We start from the raw sequence: 23,510 nt of genomic DNA, 5'->3' as shown, positions 1-23,510 counted from the left end.
ATTTCATTTATTTTATCATATAAATAATATTGCGAAGATCAGTATCCTTATCGTGACAATTCTATCATTTCACAATGATTTCCATCCCTAGAAAATCAGTTCACTCTAGCCTATTTTTAGTCTTTCAAACATACATTTCTGCTGACAACCCTAGTGGGGGTGAGTTACCCTTAGTGGGGGATCGAACCTAGAGGGGGAAGCCAGCCGTCAGGGCAACGCATGCCTTCTGATTCTGATATTTCAGTAGGCCGCGCGAGCTTATGCCGTGAATATGTTGTTGTAAAGTGGTTGTTCATCTCTCTTTCTCTTTCCCTTTTTGTATCATCCGGTCTGTTTTCTTTTTTCTTATAATATTCCTGTGCGTGATATTCTGTCCATGATTGTGCGATATATTTGTTGCGAATATATATTGTCGATACGAATGTGTGTTCCAAGGTACGTATGAACATGTAAAATTGAAAATGTATATATGTATACTGTATGTACTTATATCGTGTATATTAGCTTATCGTGTATATATCATCGTAAATGGAAGATGATCGTTGAACGCTGTAGGATATGAAATTCATGTACGTTCGAACATTCGACGAAAGGTTATGAATCGTAATTGACAAGAGAGAAATGTGATAGATCCCTACTCGCTGTAATTAATATCGTTGTGTGTGTTAGCTTGTCCGATTAGTTTAATACTGTAACAACAAATAATGACTTATTTAATGGAATGTAAATATCCAATAAGTACTAAAGTGATTACTATTCTTGTATAAAATCGTTAATGTTTAAATAATAATAACGAATAAGCCGAAGAAATGTATGAAGCACGTATAACGAATTGATAAAGGTAATTTATAATTTATCGTAGTGTTAACATTCTGCAAGAGTTAGAACGAAGATTAGGACGTATCGGATAGATAAAAATTGACTGTAGAGAATAATGCAAACGATAGATCGATTCGTCGTTCGGTATTCGCTATTTTGTTAAGAGAATCGAGATCGATTGAGTTCATTTATCGTTTAAATCATTTCTTCGTATACTTGCTACACGCTTCAATGGAAATAAATAGGTGTATATATGGTTATGTGGCCGCGTACGATATATGTATAGATAAAGGCAGCAGACACGTATATAGAGACTTGTGCGAAACGTACGTACGCGTATATAATATATGGATACGGACAGGGTGTTTTTAGAAGCATTTAACCGCCAAAGTTGAGATTATAGCGAAGGTTGTAGATTGATTGATTCATGATAGTGCAATCTGACATACGGCGGTGATTTTTTTTTGAGTTATTGATTATCGAATAGCTGTGTAACAAACTAAACGTTTCTGGAATATTGCACGCCACCGTTGTTTCTCTGTTATCCTGTTTTTATTTTGCCTCGCCTACATCTTTTACCTCCTTTTACCTACAATATAAATTTCACGAAGCTTTCTATGCCGCAGTTGTTTAAAAGGGAAAGAGAAAGTCCGTGTCTCCATTTTCTCCTTTTCTTTTCTTGTTCTTTTCTTGTTCTTTTCTTGTTCTTTTCGTCCTTTTAACCGCCATGAACGGGGCAGACAATTTTTTCATGACCTTTTTGACTGCACGAAATGTCAAAAGATAAGGTTATATCGAAGACTCGAGACGCGAGTTTGATTAACATAACGTGGCCTTTCACGAAAGTATTCAAACCCTTAGCAGAGAAAACTTTTATCGGTATATCATGTGTATTATGTAAAGCTTTTTGAAATTTCGTTAACACTGTACCGTAATGAGACACCGATTGTCGTGATTATAATTGCGTACATAGTTGGAAGAGAATCGGAAAACGTACATAAAAGTTACGAGATATTTATCGTAAGCGTACGCTTAATGGAAAAATTAGTGTACAATGTGGTAGGCTGGACTAGTAGGCTTAAACATATACAGTTGGCGTTAAAGATGATCTCGTTAAATATCGTGACTTACTAACATAGCGAATAAAATCGACCGTTGAAATGGAAATATTTTGAGGATTTTTGCCAAGTGTATGCTTCGAATAATGCCATCTTATAATTTTTCTGTTATTTTCAGACTGGTTTCAAAGTTTGTTAATATAATCACGATAGCCGTATCCCATTACGGTGTTTACGAGATTTATTTCTTTCTAGTTCTGTTATTTCTTTGAACGTAAAATCGCGTGTTTGATATCCGAGTGTCAGGTAAAACGGCGCGATATATTATTATTGAAATTATCTTATATATTTATTTAGGTATTACGGAAATGCTTAGTCGTTGATTTCGTGCGGAATCATGCACGAAACGTAATAAGGATTGTACACGGCATGCACATAAAGGGAATAAAATTGGAAGATACTGGCTGGGAAGATACAGGTAGTAGTTGGTCTAATGGTATTATAAAATTTCCTTTCTGCTGGAAATCGTTTCTTAATGTTGGCGCTTGATGTGTTGACACTTTAAATCATCGAAAGTATCGTGCTTTGGGCAATTTTAGATTTCGATGTCTTATATGACAGGAAATAAACCTACCAATCGTTTCAATGAAAAATATATATAATTTGAACATTGCATTTTTTCATTTTGTGTATACTATAAAGCGTAGTAAATTTGAATGGAAGAGAATGGAACGTGTGGAATAAAACATAGCAGATTCCAGTGGAAAAAGTATTTACACGTTACACACACGTGAACATTGTATTTTGAAAAAATTCGAAGTCTTAATATTGTACGTGTAGTAAAGCGTGCAATACGGAATAAAATACGGAAGTTTCAGCGAAAAACGTAAATGGCTTAGACGTTGCATTTTCGGAAATTCTGAATTTTAATATTCCATGTGTTGTAAAGTGCGATAAACTGAAATGAAAAAGGCAGGATACTTGGAATGTTGCGTGTCGTGGAACTTTACGTTTCAGCGAAGTATATTACGTTTTAACGTTTTAACGTTTTAACGTTTTAACGTTTTAACGAACGACAAGATGTCTTTTCAATTTTATCGTTGAAAATCATCGAAGCATCTATTTTCAACTGTACTCGTTTGCAAGCCAAGTACGTATAATTTATTTTCGCCAAGACAATAGATGTACTGCGCGAATGTATTCTCACGTACAGTACTTTTGCTACATCGACGATTTCGAAAGTTCGGTAACGATAAAAAGCGATAAAAATAATTGAAACGTTGCATAGGTTTCCGCATTTTCGAACGCTTTTGTTACAAAGAAGCGATATATTAAATATCTATGAAACACGTATCACGTTATTACGATTTGTAGTATTAAATGCCTATTAACGTAATTATTAAAGGCGTTGTAATATAGGAGTATCGATCGATATACTTATTTGGAAGAAAGGGCTGTCCCAAAGGAGGCAGGTAAAAGAATTTACGCCTCGTTTTATTTCGAAGAAACGAGCAGAACGTTATAGCTTGTCGAGTCTGCGGGGATGAAAGAAGAGTTTGGTTGGTATCTCGAATAGTTTCCGAGGAAATGGCTTGTAACACTTTTACGCGACCTAGTTTATTTTCATATCGGTGAGATATTCGATGCATTGTAAATTCTGCAATTCTATTTCTAATAATCGTCGTAATCATCGGTAGGTAGGTACGTTTCTAATTATTCCAATAATTAGCCGATTGGTTACTTCGTTAGTGATTTCGTCGTGGATGAGAGCAACTCTGAAAACGTTTATTCGTTAACGATAGAAACGATAAAATCTAACGTTCGACGATCAAGCGCGTTTTCTCGTTTTTCTTCTTATTTTCTTTTTTTCCAATTCTTAATCAACGATACTGACATTGATCGTGTTGGATGGAAAAAGGTAGGGAAGAGAAACTGAATCGTCGAAATTACGACACCGATGGTTCGTTACGAGTAATTCTACTAATTGATATTATTAACGAGTTATCGGCCGTCTAATGAACGTGATGTACATATAAATATTCGAAACTATACAATTTGAGAAAGTTTTTCTTCTTTTAATCGATTTAGCGAAATTTACGCGTTATATATTTGCGTTATTATAACGTGCAATGGTAATTTTTTCTCAAAAAGCTGAAAATAGAGGAATTTTCGGAAAATCGGAATATATTTTCGGAATATTATCGGAAGAAAGATATATACGGTATTTCTTCTACAGATTCAAGTCATTTTCGTGGTATCATTGATACGTATTTATCGGTATTGCAGGATTAACAGGGATAAAAAAAAGAAAATAAAAAAGAAAGAAAGAAAGAAAGGAGAAAGGAGAAAGATAAGGGACATGGTAGTTCGGCGAATGAGTATTTCGTCGACGTAATGGTAAATTCGCTGGTTCGTCCTCCTTACGGAGAAATTACTATCTCGAAAGGTTCGAACGATTTTCATTTAATTTCTTATACTTACTTCGTAGCGGTAATTCTTTCGGCTTTAGAAGATCGTCGATATAGCGAATATCGTAAGGTAGAAATGATTAAAAACATCGATTACACCGCGCGGACACGTTTCTCGATAGAAATCGAACATTTGTATAAACAATTTAAGCGCGATTTGCCTCGATTTGTCTCGATTTGCCGCGTGTAGTTGCCGCGTGTTTGACGCGTGCAACTACATTTGCCATTTAGAATTTGCACGTTGCTCGTCGTGTTTACGAACAATTGCTCGGAAATTTCCGCCGTGTATGATCGTGTCGGGTAACATTTGATACGGTTGAAACAGAAATTTAGGAGAAGCGCGAGTGAACGACGACGAGGAACAAGGACGCGGATCGTACGGGAATCGAGTGTAAAACCGAGAGAGAAAAAGATGCCGCGAAGGGAACTGACTTTGTGGTAAAAGCGAACTCTGAATCGGTCTGGCGATCCGGTACAGTGACGATTGAAACGTGATAAGAAGGAGAAGCAACGGCATAGTCGAGGAATAGAGTAATATGCACATGCAAGCGTGGCGAAATGTTGGTCGAAGGAGGTTCCTAGAGAGGAAAAGTTGCGAACAAAGAAGAGATACCTCGCGGAGAGATGGTCGCCTGCTCAGTGACGAAGACGAGAGGCAGTCGTGAAACTTGAGGTGAGTTTTTAAAAACGATCCGATAGCTTTCAACAACTCGACGATAGCAAGTAGACGCGTGAACAAAATTTGCGTGTTAACACGTTGACTGGCCATATGGTGGTGGTGGGTGGATCCACGCTAAATCTTAGAACGATCGAAACAAAGCGAATCTCTTGGAGCGAGAAATCGTCGACGAGGCGAGCATGACTTGGACGACATGGTCGAAGAAAAGGCGCCCAAAAGCACGATACTTTGTTGAAAAATTAAAGGTTACGGCGTGATATATCTGGTTGCGGCTGTCGCAGGGAAATACGATATGTAAAATTCAATGGTGGCAGTCAACGCGTTAAGTGACGAAGAAATCTTTGTAATCTCGAAATGGAAGAATCGCAGAATCCCCGGATCTTGGAAATTCGTATTGGCGAATTTTTCGCTTTTCGTAATGCGATCTTGGAATTTCGAGATCTTTCACTTTCGAGATCGAAGAGATCGAAGATCAGAGTTACTGGCGATCAGATGCTCCGCCTCGTGTAATCTCGAGATACGAGATATTATTTTCGCGACAACCCGAAGAAGCGAACCTCGAACGAACGAGAGAATCGTCGGTGTTTTCCGAGCTGCTTCGGACACCGCGACCGAAGAACGAATTTAGAGATTTAAAGAAGGACCAAAACGGGCAGAGATTTAAAAGTTGAGCGACGGCGTAGCATCGTGATATTCGGACGGAGACGGAGACCGAGACGGAGACCGAGACGGAGACCGAGACCGAGACCGAGACCGAGACCCAGACGGAAATACGCGTTTCAGCGGAATAGACGTTACCAAGGTCCGAGGGCGGAGAGCCTCGGTTCGCCGAGGACGTGTTTCTCTTTGAAAGAAATTAGCAGCGATACGTTTCAGGGCTCTTGGCCTCCTCTCGAGTGCACTAGAGCGCGGAGTACGGAACACGAGGTATTCGGTTCTCGGCGTCCTACCGCTGTCCTTATTAACGATACACTGGCGCGAACTACGCCTTTGTCACGGTCGAACGTTCTAAATTACGCGGAGTAACGAAAGTTAAAGACCGCGATATTTTATCTCGCCAAAAGAATTTTCGTACGGAGCGTCGTGACGTTCCGCGAGTCGATCGACACGTAGCAAACGTCGATCTTAATTAATATCTTTCGATCGGCTTTGGTATTCGTATATTTTACTTTTTCCTTGGTTCGCTATCGTTATATATAGTTATATATAGTCGCATGGAAAATCGTATGAATTACGCGGTAGTCTATGAATGGCTTTGAAGCGTAGGAAGTGGAACGATCGGACGTTATCCGATCGTTGTAAAAAGGAAATAAAATTTCACGTTTAAATTTGATAGAAAATGCGAAGCATTCGAACAGAGGATACAAACGAAGCGCAGCGACGAATCGGATGTTAAAGGGCAGTCGAGCTTGATTCGATCTTACAAAAATGTTATTTCCTCGTACAAACGAGATCAATGGCTGTTGATATATTTACGTTACAGTAACTCGAGCTACGCGTACGGTCTAGCAACAATTGCCAGGAAATGATATACGATAGAAGATGTTTTGCCCTTGCAATTACCTTTAATCGTTGACTTTAATATCGACGTGGATAGGAAATTTCGATCGCGATAGCGTGGACGTTTCGTTGAAATTTCGTATCGTTCGTCGCAAAGGAGAAATACGCGAGGAATGTTAACGTATGGAAACAACGAGCGATACGGTGAGCGTTAAAGGTGTACAGGAAGGAAGTGCGTGCATGCCGCCTGGGAGTGCTCCATAAATATCGGAACCTGTCGATTGGTTATTATCAATTATCCACTCCAGCTCTTCGTCGACCAACTACGGGAACGATTCCCCCCTGTCTTTACACCTTTTATCCGCAAACTGTTCGACTTCTGTTTTGTAAAAAAAAAAAAAGCCTTATCAGTTGTCAGTTAGTTAGAGCGGGCAGCTCTATCTATATTTCGTTTATCGTTTCAACGAATCGTACCTATCGTACTACGAAGCATTCGAGAAAATTTCCAATTTCTCGAGTACGAACGTTATTACCCGAGGTATAAACTGATTCGATCGAAGGGAAACCCCTTGTGGCGAAAGGTGGTCCGCTTTATAATTAATAATTCGCTCGATTATCTTACTCGACTTAGCTTACTCGAGTTCAGCTCGCGGTACGTATTTATCGTGTTTCGCGTATTTATTTCACGGCCGTGCCGAGTTTAACAAACGCGAACGAACCAAGCTGTCTTGGAACGATTTCGTCGTTTAAAGCGAATTACTCGATTTCGCCGAGCTCCGTCTCTTCTCCGTTCGATCGTTCGATCGTTCGATCCCCCCAAACGTTTAAAATGTTTTCCGCCGAAGCCAGGAACCATCGAACCACTGGGAATAACTTTGTGCGCAACTAGCGCGCGATTGGTCTCGAGCTTTTGAAATTTGAAAAAGTTTTCTAACGGCAAGGAATTTCCAAGTTCCCGTGCAATTCGCCAACTTGTACAATTCTATAAATAACCAGCTTTTTTCGAATCTCTTACGAATACCGTTGGTCGGCGGATTTCGTCCGCGCTCGGATTATCTTTCACGATCGATCGCGTTATTTCGACCGTTGTTTTAATGGATGTGTTGAAAACGTTTATTTACGCGTTTGTTCGAGAGGGTAGGTGTTATCGGGCGTGGTAAGGATGAACTCGCGGCCGTGGGTAAGACGGAGATGACCACTAGATCCGTGCCTCGTCCTGAAGACGAAGACGAGGAGGACGAGGAAGAAGAGGAAGAGGAAGAAGACGAAGAAGAGGAGGAAGAGGAGGAGGAAGTGGACAAGGAGGCTCGTTCGAGTCTACGATATCACTGCCACTGATATCCTCTCTCTCGTCGCATCGATGCCGACCCCTGCGTCCATCGATAGAGGTAAATTTTCCTATCAATCGTCGTTTCAACTTTTTCGACAATTTCTCCCGAGGGAAGAAGAATTTTCGAACAAGCGAAACAAATCTTACAACTCGAAAACAAACGATGATCCGTCATCGTATGTTTATCAAGCGCTTGCTTCGTTTGCGTTTGCGCGGTGTTTAAATTTGCCACGATCTTTTTCCAACGTTTCGCGTCGAACGTTCTCGTTTTTCGTTCAAAAACCTTCGAGAATGGTCGTACCGAACGTTAAGAGCAAATTAGATTCGACAACGTTCCACGAGTAAGATTTATTTCGACGAGTCCACGTTTTATTCTATATTTTCCACTTGCTTTTGCGCGTACCTCTGTATTCTCTGACAACGTGACGCAATTTCTCGTTACACGGCTACCTCCTTCCACCGCGTTCCTAGAACGGAATTTTTCACCGCCTGTTACCAAAATACGAAAGGACGAAACGAAAGAATTTTTCTTCTCCTTTATTTATTTCGCGTTATCGAGTAGCGCGTATGTACGATAAGTTAGGCTCGCGTTACTAACGACTCGGGATAACGCGTGTCTCCGACGTTAACGTTTGAAACTTTCTATCGAGTGGCGAAATTGTACGTTACGAGGTATAGGAAACGCGGGAAATGCTATAAAGGCGTAACGTTTCGCCTACAGATAGAAGGGATTCTTTTCGCGGGATAAAATCGGCCAAGCGAATCTTGACCTAATCGAATTGTTTACGCTCGAGGCCTTGACGCTCGCCAGACTACCGACGAAATTTCGGAAACGAGCTGTGGAATATACGCTCTCGTTACGAAACTTGTTTTCTCGCAACCTGGCTCGTTTTTCCGCGTCGCTTTCATCGCCGCGTATTATTTTTCCCTGCTTACCGATCGAGACAACAAGGATGTCATACCTGTAAGAAACGAACGAAAACCGACCATAAACGACGAGGCATGTTTCGTCTAGTTCGAGCAACTTAAATTTCTTGAAATTCCTCCCCCCCCCCCCCTCCCCGTCCCTCCCTTTTTCAATACCGTTACAGTACATAGAGAAAGATCGAAATAATTAATAAAGTAGAAATTACCGTGAAAACGTGAAACGAAATTTTGTCGAACGTTAGGTCACTGTTCGTATAATCGCGTTGATCCTGTATAATTTGATCGTTGGTTTAACGAAATATCGAATTCGTGGATAAGTCTGTGGCATTCGCGTTTGAACGAAAAACGCGATTAAAATAATAGTTGAACGAATCGAGCAGCGTTCGGCTGATCGAACTTGTACGGTTACATCGAGGTGAATCCGAGCCGAAGGCCGCAGTCTAAATTCGTCTCGTTGAATTTCAACTCCTATTCCTCTGATGGATTCTACGCGTGACCTTGGATCATCGACGTTACAAACGTCGTTGCCTATCTAAGGCATGTTTTTCTTCCACGAGCTTTTCACGTAGCAACTTTTGCATATCCGTCGAATCGACCGATCGCTTCGATCGATTTCGCTTCCGATATGACGATTTACCGGGACCAAGTTGCGTATGAAATTTCGCGATAGTTTCCGACGACTTTCGAAAGTAACAACGAAACGCGGAAGAATTAAACGGGAGCTCGTTGAGTGTTGGCGAAGGAAGGAAGTTTATCTCCGCGAAAACAAAATTCTCTAGATACTCGGGACGTTTTACCCTTTTGTCCTCTTCTCTTTCTTCGGGTCCGGTTTAATCGGGCTCTTCGCTATCCTCCAGCGGTCGTCCAGCGGTTTAAGATTCGCCGGGCCAACTTTCCACTCAAAGTAATTCGTTTTCTTTCCCTTTCTCGTACAAATGCACGACGCTGCTGCAGTCTTAACGGCGAACCTTGAGCTACTTGGAAGCGGCACCGGGCTCGATTCGCTGGCTATCTCCCCTCGAGTAAGAAACAATTCCAGGGAGCACCGAAACTCTTTCGCGAAAGGGCCGTAGTACGGGGCTTCGGCTTTGTCTCGCGTCACGCCGAACCTTATTTTTCTTCCTCTTGCCAATTCGATCTTGCTCGATGCTGTGATTGCTGGAACGACGATCGCGCGATTCGATTCGAAGCCCCCGCCGATTATGCTGTTCCCGTTGGTATAGCTATCTCGTACGTTTCCATCGACCGATGCGGTTAATTAACCAGCCTTTACGAAACATCGGATTTCACCGAATTAAAAATACGGTGGACTTTTGATCCAATGTTGGAAACGTTGTTCTCGAGCGATAGAAAGGTGTCCCTCGGTGATATCAAATTTCCGTCTAGACGCAAAATACGAGTTTGCTTAAAAATGTCCGTAGCTCGATCGCGGTGCTCGAGTAGTGAGAAATTGAAATCGTTAAATGATATTAATCGGAGGCGTTGGCCGAATCGATGAATCGAGAATTCGGTTCAACGACGAACAAGGCTGATCGCAGCTGATTATTTTGACGAGCCCGGCGCACAATGGCTCTCGTAGCGAGCGAATGGACAAGTTTTTTAATAGGTCAAGCGTCAACTACTAATTACACCGGATTCCACCCTCTACGAGGCCCCTGCCTCTTTGCTAGATGCATCGATATCGAACGTATCGTACAATCGTTTCCTCCTACCATATATCGTTGGCAACATAATTATCGACGAACGAGAAACACACTCCGACGCTTTTTGAAGCGTTTTCGAATTTTCGAAAGTCGATTGCCCGGTGGTTCTGTTAAATTTCATACTTTTCGGAGAAGAGAACCTCTGTCTCTGGATCCGGTAAAGTTCAATCCAATTTGATAACGGTTGGAAAATTTTGTTGGCGCAATCTGTCTTTCGAGTATCGTATCGCATTCGTTGTGGATTTTTTCGTTAATAAGGAAAACGTACGACTAATACCTCTACGATTGTCCGATCGCATCGATCGTTCGAGGTACAACTCGGGCAGATTATCTTTTCGTCGAAATCGTCCTTCGAATCGATTACCGTCGTCTTTCGCGAAATAATTTTGTATTTGACGATTCGCGTACGCGACGTTACGAAAGACCAAGTTCGTTTAGGTGTGCGCGGTCCTCGGTCCGTCGATTAGTAATTTCTCTGTCCTTATGGAAGCATCGCGCGTATTACAGCTAATCCAAAATTAACGCTCGAGCTACGTCTAAATAGCCGATATATACGCTTTCAACGAAAGATCGATGTACACTGCCGCTCCTAAGTATTTATACGGGCACCTTGATCGATTTACAGTAAGATAATCGTTACGGTATACGTACCTACCTACGAATACCCATCGGACGAAACGTATGAAAGCTAAACGTCGCGTCTAATGTCAGCTATCTCCTTCTCGAATCGACGTATATGTGAAAAAAAAAAAAAAAAAAGAAAGAAAAATATTAATCGTTTGCCTGAAACCTTATGGACGATACGTTAAAACCAAGTGTTCGACCAAAAATTGGTCGAAGCGTTAATCCGTTTCGACTAACTAATCGCATCGATAATTGATATAACCAATTATATAAATAATTAACGTTATCGTATCTGTAGCTCGAGACTCGAAAGAGCCGAGGATACAACGTTCGACCGTTATAATTGCCAAGCATTTTGTCGCTTATTAGCTTTAGAAAATGTACGTTATCGCGTGGCGCAAGGATGAAGTATCCTCGGTCCGTTGGTACGTAATTTTGAAACGATATTACGTTGTCACCGTGAGCGAACGGTAAGCGAACGTCGACGAGCGGGCGTGCGTCGAAAAGGGACGAGGCAGAAGGAAAAGGATTAAGAAGAAACGAAGGGGCGATCGTTCGATCGTGTTTGAAATGGTCGGACGGGTGAAATACGAGAAGCGCAACGAGGCAGATGGTTAATTTCGATAAGGCGGTGAGCTTATTATCGAGTGGGTGGAGAACGGAAGGCGGCCGATGTAAGCACGTATCGTAGCTTTTGTGGCTGGCAGAATGGATTCCATAATGAGATGCCGTGTAAACTGGGACATCTAATTATACTCGAGTGCACACCACTCCAGAAACGTTCGGTCGTCCCTGGAGCTCGAGCCTGGCTCCTGTCGAAACGATAACGAATATTCAAGGATCACCCGACGACCGAGCTTCACGATACTCGACGATCGTGATTTACCGACTGCCGTGGCTTTGGTTTCGACGATCTCGCTACTGTTCCTTTCCGATGGATTCGAAATCGAAAGTCTATGGCGCCTCGTTTCGACCTAGGTAGTGCTTTTTTTCCATTTTCCTTTTATACAGCATCGAGAAACAACGGAGACGATACGATTTCGGCGACTTGAACGTCGAAGGACGATCGCGTTTCACGATACGAGAAAGTAGGTGAACTCGCGGTGCTCGATACGAAGACCTCGTAACTCTCCACGATATACGTATGGATGAGAATCGTCCGGTGTCGATGGTAGCGAGATGGAAATACCGGTATTACGAGTCAGTCCGAATACGAGCATCGCGTTACGTTAGCACGGGTAACAACGTTTTTCTATATTTTATCAGCGAGAACGAAATCCTGTCTGTAGAGGTAGATTTCGTTGGGTCAGGTTAACCGGAAAATTGGATTCTAGCGACCAAGTTTGCAAAAACGAGAAAAAAACAGATTGCACCGCGTTATCGTTTCGCGTGTAGTTGTTGCGAAAGTTCGGCATCGAGCCTTTCGAGTCGGTGGCTGGGAAAAGCTACCGATCCAACGAGTCGTCGGTTTCTCTCGATCGTGGAGGATTGGAAACGTTGCTGAAATATCGCTATCGGTTATCGGGCGTTTGAAACGTAAAAAGAAAGAACCAGGTTGGAAGAGTAGCGATGAAAACGACAGAGAGCGTAAACGATACCGAGAAGGATGCGGTCACCGGAAGTACGATCAGTCCCGAGTATGAGCTTTTCAAGCGTACCATCCGTGTATCTCTCTCTCTCTCTCTCTCTCTCTCTCTCTCTCAACCATAATGGCTCCTATTTTCTTTCGTCTCTCGTTCGCTCGTTACTCTTCACCGTTTTATATCGATTCACGATCGTTCGGTACCAAAGGTTTCTTCTTTTTCAAACGGAACGGATATTCCTAGTCGAAATTAATCTCTTTTTACCCCTAAAAGAAATTAGAAGAAGAAGAAGAAGAAGAAGAAGAAGAAGATGTACGATCGATACCGATAAAGATCCGATATCTTTGTATTCCTACGTGATTACACGAAACGCGTAAAAGCGCCGTTGGACATTCAGCGAGTCGATCTATCAAGAAAATATAGAAATCCTGCTATCGATCGTCTATACGTCTATACGTCTGTCGAAGCGTAAACAAATTACCGCTAATGGATTAGAAACTTCGAAAGGAGTCAACGGTAGTCTTGCACGTAAGTTTCTAAAGCAAGGCGCGAATAATCGTCGACGCCCTGCGACGTCCAACTGATAAGTTGTCGTACCAACCAGCAACAGCGACAACGAGCGGCGGTCCATTAAGCGATTAGATTACGTATTTTCGTTGTAATCGTTTCGTGGGGAATATCTACGAAGGCGAAACAAGACGATTTTCATAGTCAGCGGAGCGACCAGTCAACGTAAATAAAGATAGGTGGCGAAAGAGCGCGGCGGAATTTGTTCGCGGTTTTAACCGAAAATCGCAACGCCGCTTCCTTCTATTTGCTGCGAGGTGCACGGGGAGAACGTCGTGCTATCGAAACAGCGACGAGAAAAGGCAGAAGCAACAGTGAGCCGGCCGTGAGCTTTGACCCGGTGACCCGTAGTGCGTGGGCTGGAAAGAGGGCATGGAGCAACGGGAGGGGTTCTTTCTCCTCTTGCAGCCTGCAATCGATACCTGGCTCCCCTGCCAGCTCAACCACCCCGACCAGTTCTCCTCCGTCTACCCTCTCTACCCCAAGTTGAAATGCCTTCGACCGCCTACCTGCCCCATATCGATTCCCCTCCGACACACGACCCCTTTTGTCCATCGCGCGGAAAAGGACGATTTCTTTCTCGATTGCTTTACGAATTGCTCGGTCTTTGCTACCGGTTAAGGGAAGCGACGGTATCGTTACGTACATCGGTGCATAGAAACGTAGCGCGGTCATACCGATCCTTGTCCGAAACGATGCTAACGATCGACGTTACAGGGCTCAGGGCCGTACGTACCGTATACCGAATCGATGCGAAGGGTAAAACATCGATATAACGAGGAATAAATGGTTTTTGTCATTCACCGCCGATTCTCTCGGTCGTAGTAGAAAAGGAACGATACTCTTATAGATTCGGGTACAGGACGATCGCGTTCGCGTCGTTTACCTTTTTACGTTCGTCGCGATGTCGCCCGGTCTCGATCTCCGGATATCATCCGCTTGTCGACATCTACGTCCATATCTATGCAAACATGTTATCTACGTGGAATCTTATACCTTTCGAATCTACTTAATTTCGTTTTTTCTTTTTTTTTTTCTCTCTTTTTTCTTTTATATCAACGAGAGTTTCGTAAACGATCGATTAAATCAATATGTGAATTACGCGCGCGTAAAACGTTACGTTCGAGCTAGTCGTAACAAATAATTTTAGAATTGTACCGACGTCGCAACGATGCGATAAAATCTATGCCGAGGTACGGTTTTTTGCTCGTACGCTCTTGAACGGGATCTAAATCTCTTCTGTTTCTCGTAAATCGGTCGAATATTTTGTTTCGACGGTCGAAACGCAAGTACGTATATCGTTGATTTTATAATTAACACCGTAACTATATTCGTTCGTCCTATCGACCGTAATTCGATCACGAGTATATCTACTACGTCTGGAACGGTTGTGTACCGCCGATGCGGCTCAATTTCATAAATTGAGTTTGCCAGAGTCGTTGGACGTGTACGTGTTGCGTCGGTTATCAATTTGATCGTTTCCGTTGGATAGACGCGAATTTCATTCGTGCATACGTCCGCGGTTGGAAAATGGGATGCGTCGATGGTTGTTCCGAAGAAGCTACCTACCCACCCGCCTCTACTACCACGTACTACGACGTAATACGTAGGTTCGACTTACGGGGTGGACGCTGTCTCGGTCTCGGCGATGAGATTCGTCGATCGAAAGGATGAATTTATCCATCTCGGACGCTCGCTTATTTGTCAGAAGATGAAGCTCTGTCCGACCGGGCACTCGATTCCGATGATCGCAGTCCGTTTCGATTACGCGGTACGTTGCGTTCGTTCGTTTCCACCGATCAACAGCAGGATACCACACAGCCTTGGTAATATTTTACTGTGCGAGGTGCGATAATTGTTCGCTCCGGAGTATCGATAGGGTAAGGCATAGAGCAACGACAAATATTCGAAGTAAAGAGATGCTTTTTTTTTTTACAGAAACGCAAAGCATCGATCTTTCCGAATGCAGTTTGACGATTTTTCTTCTACGCTACTTTTCAACGTAACTATAGAGTAGGTTGTTCGGTCGTTGGAAGTACAATATGACAGCGATTAAGATAAGAGTATTTATACCGCGTGAAATCCAGCCAATTCGATAACTACGATTTGTGCTACTTTCCGCCAAACGGTAAAATACTGTGCTTGAAAAAGCGACGTGCAGTTGAAACGTGCACGGAAATAACGCGTGCTCGTATACGCGTTGCTTGTTTCGCGTATCGATAAATGTTACATTCCGCGTCGATTGAATTCGTCTTGACGTACTAACACGAAAACGCGAAAAATAGCGAAAGCCCGTTCGATTACTTTCAACTTTTTATCGCTCGATTCTCCTCTTTTTTTTTTTTCAGAATTTTGTCAAAATTATCGAACGATCGAAAGCACGGAACTTTTAATTTATTCGAATCGGACGAAATGTCTCGCGAATTTCCCGTTAGTTTATGTTTAAATCGCGTAATGTCGGAAAGAAAGCAAACGACGTAGCAGCGTCATAATGCGTGGTAATGCGAGTCCAAGTGCAAGTAATGCAGGCACTCTCGTTAAGTCGTTGAGCCAACGAACGTGCAGGTACTTGCGCTTTACACGCAGTCGTATAATTTTACAGGCCCTTTGCGTTGCGTAACGACAAAAGTTCGGGTGAAAATAACAGGCATCGATCTCGCGATGAAAGATACCCGCGTTGTACGTTTAACGAGACGAGTTCGAGTTGGAGTCGGAGTTTCTCTTCAAAGGAACGGAAGAACACGACGAAAAGGGACTGAACGAATTCTTCGTCGCTGCCGAAGTTGCAGTCTAGTTTCCCTCTTTAGTTGCTCGCGATTCATTTGTCACGACAAAAGACAAGTTTCCGATGGAAGGTAGAGCGATTTAAAGATTTCGTTTCGACGGGTGTTTTCATTAATTTTTTAGTAATATATTCCGTAAAGAGACGAAAGTAATTACCTCGAAGTAATAACGTTAAGCGACTTATTAATTTCAAAATGAAGCCTAGTTCGATCAATTTTCTATCTTTTCTTCGAAGCACGAGAATCGAATAGCGAATCGCTACTACGAACGAGTTTAATTTGGACGATCGACGCTTAGCGGAGACTCGATTCTTTCTTCTATCGTAGTAAAATTCGTACGACGATCGTTTCGAAGAGACTTGGTTGTTATCGATGCCAACGGTAAATAGCTTTAAAGCTGTCGGTGGATTTCGTAAGGTAGGATCCTCGAGGGTTACCGCACACCAGCCACAGGTTGTCGTCCTCGTTCGCTTAAATCGACCTATTAACCCGCTTATTCGATGCTTCCTGAGCGAAACGCCGGAATTTCGGCCGAGTTCACCGCTAATTCCGTTTCGTTGAACGTGCAAAGAACGCGTCTACTCGTTTCGTTTCGTTTCGTTTCGTTTCTTTTCTCTGTTTCGACCGGCCGTATTTCTCCTATCCGTAAACTGTGCAAACTTGGTCGGATTCTTTTCTCTTTCGTTATCGAACGGTTCGGTTTGCTGCTCCTTTTCTCCCCTTGTGCAAGTAATTATTCGGTCCTGTGACGACCGATCGGAGAACGTGGGTTGGCGTACAATTTTTTATCAAAACAAACATTCTCGTATCGGACGATCGTAATAATAGCTGAAAGAACGCGATGAATTATGGATGGGAATAAATAACAAATTGTTCTTGAACGATTCCACGTTATCGAGTTATTTCTGGATTAAATCTTTACCAGATGTTTCATCTTTGTTTTCGCACGTTTATATAGCCCAGCGTGTGCGTGTTTTGTACACCGATGTCTGTGCGTGTCTGTAGAGTCGTTTTGGAAATCGGCCTCTCGCGTATAGGTCTCGGCGTGGAACGGCGAAACGTTATCAGTGACAGGACTTATCGAGACGCCGTAAGACAGGCTCCATCGATTCTCTCAGCTCGAAATCAATATCCAGAACCTTGGCGCGTGGTTCGAGTAGAACGCTGGTATGGCTGAGCCGAGTCGGACCACTCGCCGCTTTTACAGCGATACTCTACCGCGAAATTTTCTATTCGTATTTCCAACACGCGCTTTCCATACGCATCCTATTCGAACGATAAAGCAATAGAAGAATTCGTATTTTCGTTGCGTTTAGAAACGATGTAAGAATCCGCGAACGTGGCCGTCATTTTTAAACGTTCTTATCGTTATTCGTAACGAAGGGAATCGATTATAAAGCGATTAACGCGATTTCACGACCGAAAACTTTCGTAGGATACAAAACCTGCTAAAAAAGATGTCGCGTTCTCCGTTTTCTAGCGTCGTTTCGCCATTCTCGTTTCGTCGTTCTCGCTTTATCCTCGTTGTCAAAGCGTTCTCCGTTCTTTGTTCTCTGTTCTCGAGGTAGCGGCTCTCGATCGAGTGCCACTCTATACCGACACCCCTCGAAAGTTCCGCGTTATCGATTATCACTGGAATTCGATAGCCGCGACTTTTTCCAACCGGTACCACATGGTCACGATGCTTTTGCTTCGATTCGACAACCAGTCACGTCCAGTTGATAGAAAATTTATTTTCCATCGTTGTTACAAGCAATGCCGTCGAACTCGATGGTTCTTCACCGTTTTATAACCGTTTTATTAATTCTCTCCTGCAAAAAATGTCTTTTACCAAAAAAAAAAAAAAAAACTGTCTACGTATCGTAGATATTTGATTAATAACGAAAAATTATGTTCGAATCGGCTGTCGTTGACTCGTATCTTTGGCGTCTCATCTGCCGTACATTTAATAGCGAAAGAAGGGGAATATCTGTAATTCGCAATATAGACGAAGAGATCGAAGGAAAAAGACGAAAGTGCGTTTTTGTTGAATTTATCGTTTCGATGTTGCTTTATGCCTAGAAAAAAGAAAGTAGCGGAAAGTGGAAGAAACACGTTAGATCCAGTCAAAAGCATAGATCGCCGATAATTCGACGGTGAAAAGAAAAATAGCTTTTCGAAATATCGGTCGATGATCAAAGTTGATCGCGTGCTATCCAGAGTGGCACGCTTTCTACGCGATTTGCAGTTTTCTACCGGACGCGTGCAACTCGATTCGAACGATATACGGCAGATATTTCTAAAAATATTCTGCGGAACGATGCGACTTTCGTTGGGCAAAAACGTAGCAAGAAACGTTCCGAAACTTACCGTCGATCCGCTCTTTTTATCGGGATTTATTTTCGAGCGAGCATGTCCATACATCTCGTACAACTATGTTCGCGCAACCATTCGTACGCGGAGAACTGTGTCAAAGGGTCGCGGTACTTTTTTTCCTTTTCACCGCACAAATCCGACTTTACGGCAAGACGCGTCTTAGTTTTATGTATTTTCGTGACAAACGACGTAATCGACGAAAGGATTCTGTTCGTAACGTAGATAATTTCGCTATGCTTGTATAATTTTTCTCTCCGTTCGTACGTTTACGATCGAGTCTTTTACGATTTAATCATTTTCGTTTGAAGATAAATCTTTTGCCAAATTATTCCCTGTACAATAGACTCGATAAGAATTTGATAATTCGCAATTAAGCGTTCTTAAGACAGAAAGAAAGTACATTTTTGAATAAGACGACGACGTGGTAGAAATTCAGTGTTCGAGCACCGAAAATCTATGTAAATTAAAAAACCGAATTAATCGTTTCGGGTCAATTTGCGAAAGCTTTCTACGCCGCGATAAAAGAAGGTATTGATTCCGCACGGTGTACATCCGTTTGGTTAAATATAAAAGTAACGTAGAGGAAAAGGTCGGCTAATATTCGTTGGGAAGAAAATTCTTGGAGAACGTTCAACTTCGAATTGTCGGATTGCTGTCGGGCGTGTATCGTTGATCGATCGCGCTCTTAAATTCGTAGGCTATTCTACGTATAAACGCGCAAATCGAACGTACGAAATCGAAGAATCACGCGACGGAGGCCTCGACGAGCAAAGAAAATATTTAATAAGAATCGAGAGTTGTACGTGTGTGTGCAGATATGGGGAGTGTGGTAGGCAGCAACGTGAACGCGAGCAACGCGACGACGAGAAGGATGGACTCGACGACGTTCCTGCCGGAAGCGACGTCGACCCTCAGCGAGCGGGAGCAACTGAAAATCGAATTTTACAAAACTTACGACGTTATGACCGGGGTCAGAATCGCAGCGACTCTCGGTGGTTTTTTCGGTCTTATGATCCTTCTGCTTGTTTATAAAAGCAGGTGAGTTCTTTTTCTCTCCGCTGTTACCCATCTTCCCTTTTTTACCGCGTTATTATATTATACCAAGACTAATTTTACAGTTCGAACTCACTCGGGGCAAGTTGTTCGAGTTTCAGCACGGAATATCGTATAAATTTGTGAAAATTGCCGTTCGCGTGTTTCGACGGAATCTCCTTTTATCAGCTTTTACAGATGTTTAAACATCTACGAAGCTCGATCGGTGTTGCGCTTTCCAATATATATATATATATACACACACACACACACAAACGCGCGCGCACACGCACGCACACAGAGAATAGGTCGCAACATTTTCGAAAACGTTTAGCCCGATTTTCAGGCAAGTCGGTTCGCCACGCTTTCGACGCGTTTTAACGCGTTTTAACGTCGGATTTTTTGATCGAACGTTTCTAAAAATATTTCTAGCAATTTCGAAGAAAAGAAACGCCGTGTTCCGATGGGGATCAAACATGATTCGGGATCGAATATGATTTTTGCTTCTCGAGGTAGAGGATGAAAGTACGCGAGCAAAGTTGTTTTCTATATAGACAGAAAGGGTGTAAATGAGAGAAGAAGGGTAAAAGGAGGGTATGTGGGATAGGTGTAAATCGAGCAAGCAGTTGGAGGATCCAAGACTGACCGCAGCTGCAGCCGCAGCGGTAGCCGAAGCAGAAGCCGAAGAAAGAGCCCTCGCAGCCGCTCTCGAAGCCATTTCCAGATTACCACCTAGACCGGATCACGGCCCTAGAAGATCTCTTTGCGTCGAGGTCGGTCTACTCGTTCGTCGAATTAAACCGATCTTTATCGATATTTGTAATCGTAACGATTATAAGCTCGCCGTAATTCCGTATAATCCGAGATTACGCTGAATTATAGGTGTAATTATACTTTTTAATTATATCGAATCGATATTTTTTGCATTCCACGATAAGTCAGAAGATAGATAGATCGTTTTTTATGCCAGCGAGTCTATTATACTTTGCTTCTGGTCGCGAGAATATATTTCGATATAATCTAAAAAACGATATAATTCGATATAATCTACATATGTCCGATTTTTAAGATACAAAATTTCTCAAGTCACGGGATATTTTGGCGATTTATTCTCCAGATAGAAGATTTCGAATATATCGTAGAATTTCGCGAAAGAAAGAACGTTGATAATACGACGACGACGTATTACGGTTAAAGGTGTCGCAATCTCATTTGCCAAAAATCGGCCCGCGTTTTGCGTCGGTTGGCGGTGGCTACGAGGCTCTGTTGACACCACCAACGAAGCAGCCGAATTTGCCGCTTCCCGACGAACAAAGAAGATGCAGTTCGGCGACGTGTAGCAGCACCGGGAGTAGTTACCTCGAGAGAAGGGGGTCCGCGATGACGGTACCATGTATGCCGCTTCACCCTACGCTTTCCACGAAATACGCTGCCCACGATGAACCCTGGGATCTCTATTATCCCATCGATATTCAGGTAATATCGCTAGTCGCAGTAACAAACGTTCGTTCGAATCTTAACGTTTCGTTAGCTGACGCAAGATTTCCACGTTGATTCGCGGCGTGAGATCATTACGTCGTGCGAAAATTCGAATCGATCTTATAAGCGTTGTCTTTCACGCTGTCTTCTTCGATTATGATAATAACGTATAGAGTAGACGAATACACGATACGATAAAATCTGGACGCGATAACGCGTTATTAGAATTCGAAAGGAACGAGCAAGTACGTGGTTCGTTGTCGTAAGTCGTTTGATTATTTATTTGTAGGTAATTCAACCGACGCCGGAGCTTTCCCCGTGCACAAGCGAAGCAGGTCTTTACGCGAACGAGGCGATGATCACGGCGACTAGCGGCAAAAGAGCACCGTTGGCTTCCATGGGCAGCGTCGATCCTCCGGAACCAGACTCAAGGTTGTTAACGTAGAAACTTGTATAAATAATTTGAAAATATCGTTGTAACGCGTCGGTTAAACGAATAATATTTTGCCACGCTTTTTCCGGCTTTTTGTTTACGAAAATATTTTTACACGCGCGATTCGTTGTACGTAACGCACGAGGTACTCTCGCATTTTGTTGGCTGTACAGTGGCTGCAAAAGGTATCGGCGCAGACTTATTTTAAATCGATTACGCTCTCCATTCCATTTTGTAATCGATCCGAATCTTAACGCTTCTTCCATTTGTACGTTCGTAGCTTGAATAATTCGAGGTCGCTTGGTTCCGACTCGGTCTTCCTAAGAGACGACGAGCAAGAAGAGTGTCTCGACACGGAGGATGAAGTATCTGGGTTCTCGACCGACTCCGAAGCACCCGGGCCAAGTTGTCGACGGTTTCTTCGGGTACCCTCGAAAAAGAAGAAAACGGTCGAGAAATGGGACGGTTGCTCTGGATGTGTCCCTAGACGGCGGCCTGAAGGCAAACCTTGTCAAGCTTGTCGTAGTATTAGCGCAGCTGTTGAAACTACTAGGTATACCTAGTCGAACGATCGTTCCTTCGTTGCTTCTAAGTGTCGGTGACTCTGCATCTTTACCACTGCCCTCTTAACTGAATCAAACTAAAATTAACAAATTTTAATACTATATACCAAGACGAATATGGTTACGGTTAAGGTTACGGTTACGGTTACGGTTACGGTTACGGTTACGATTACGGTTACGGTTACGGTTACGGTTACGGTTACGGTTAAGGTTACGGTTACAATTGGGTCAGTTCTACCTATTTGATCGCATGGTTACGCGGAATCGAGGAAATTCCGTGCGCGTTAACGTTGAAAATCAATTTTTCCACGATAAAACGACAAACTGCTTGAGAACAGCCCGTTGACGTTATTATTCTTCGAAACTTTTGCCGTTATTTCATCCTTTCCACTACCGCTTCCATATCGTTATTTATAAATACAAGATATACCTTTTATATCGTCGTCTTTCGCAAATCTGAAATTATTTATCCATTTTCCATCGCTTTTTTCTCATCAGCTTCCGACTGTCGTGTTTACTTCAAACTTATTTACATGGAATGACTTTGGGAAAAGCTGTCGTTACGAATATATCAACAGGTCTCAGGCCGTCTCTACGAGCACCAGCAGCCAAAGTAGCCCCGGTTCTCCACCGTGTTCTCCAGCCATCGAGCTCAGGCATAGACCACCGCCGGCGCCGTTACCAACCAGTCCACCGGCCTGGTCGCAAGAAACTCTCTTTTAGTTCTCTAAAGATTCGCCAGAACGTTTTGCACGAACGGGGTCAGTAATCTCAGTAATCGCACAAAGGTAATCCCTTCGGTGGGAAATAGAGGATGAAGAAAACGAAGAACGGACAGTGACTTCCGATCGAGTGACTTCGTTCGAGTTGGAATTCTTCGTTGGAATCGGTTGAATGGAACTAGAAAACGGGTTATTTAAACAGATAGAGAAAACGGTGTATCGTTATACGACGAAATATCTAGGAAGAATATAAGACTCGAAGGGAATGGACGTATAGAAGTAGGCCAAGGAAGAACACGAACGGACGATGTTTGGGAGAAAAAAAAAAAAAAAAAATGGAAAATTTGGGAAAACGTTAGGCTGTAAGAGGCAGCAAGATCGTAATACGAAGAAGAGTACGAGAATTGTAAACAGTCACGGACAAAGAGGAATACGGACGAGTCTGAGAAAATGTAATTAGGTGTAGAAAATAATAGGAAAATATATAAATATCGAAACTTTATCGAAGCGAGTAAGTAGAAGGAAGGGGTACATGTAGTTTTTGTTTAAGACAAAAACGAACAAAGATCCAGGTTTTACGGAAGAAAGAGAAAAAGCGAAGAACAGAGTTAACGAGTTATCGATCAAGATATGAAATAAAAAATAAAGGAGAATACCAAGAGGCACTTGTATAGTAACGTTTAAGCTTAACGTACGAATAAAGAAACAGAAGCAAATACTAACAGACTAATTAATCGTTAAACGAACTGTTGTAAAAAGAGGGGAATGCGTAGCGTACTATAGATATATATTGTAAATAACAAACGGAAGAAAAAAAACGAAGGAAAGAACTGGAATTCGTTCTTTTCGTATTGAAGAAAAAGAAATAGAGAGAAAAGAAAAAGA

At 42.6% G+C, this 23,510-nt stretch overlaps 1 protein-coding gene across 9 annotated transcripts; it reads left to right on the top strand.

Annotated features, from left to right (window-relative positions):
* Positions 1-229: 229 nt before the first annotated feature.
* On the top strand, positions 230-22,946 carry LOC138186471 (uncharacterized). 9 transcript variants are annotated; one of them, XM_069126374.1, is made up of 9 exons: positions 230-435; positions 4,682-5,018; positions 7,666-7,912; positions 19,212-19,434; positions 20,036-20,201; positions 20,626-20,904; positions 21,197-21,339; positions 21,621-21,893; positions 22,482-22,946. In XM_069126374.1, exons 3-9 carry the CDS (start codon positions 7,885-7,887, stop codon positions 22,624-22,626), a joined length of 1,257 nt encoding a protein of 418 aa, XP_068982475.1. In that variant the 5' UTR covers positions 230-435; positions 4,682-5,018; positions 7,666-7,884; the 3' UTR covers positions 22,627-22,946. The 9 variants fall into 9 exon arrangements, with proteins under 9 accessions (XP_068982475.1, XP_068982478.1, XP_068982480.1 ...); XM_069126377.1 differs by having other exon boundaries at positions 7,659-7,912; XM_069126379.1 differs by lacking the exon at positions 4,682-5,018.
* Positions 22,947-23,510: the final 564 nt, after the last annotated feature.

This window comes from Bombus flavifrons, chromosome 13 (assembly GCF_040668555.2).
Source record: "Bombus flavifrons isolate JBK064 chromosome 13, iyBomFlav1_principal, whole genome shotgun sequence".
NCBI lineage: Eukaryota > Metazoa > Arthropoda > Insecta > Hymenoptera > Apidae > Bombus > Bombus flavifrons.
The sequence above is the reverse complement of the archived record's forward strand: the minus strand, read 5'-3'. Positions and strand labels throughout refer to the sequence as shown.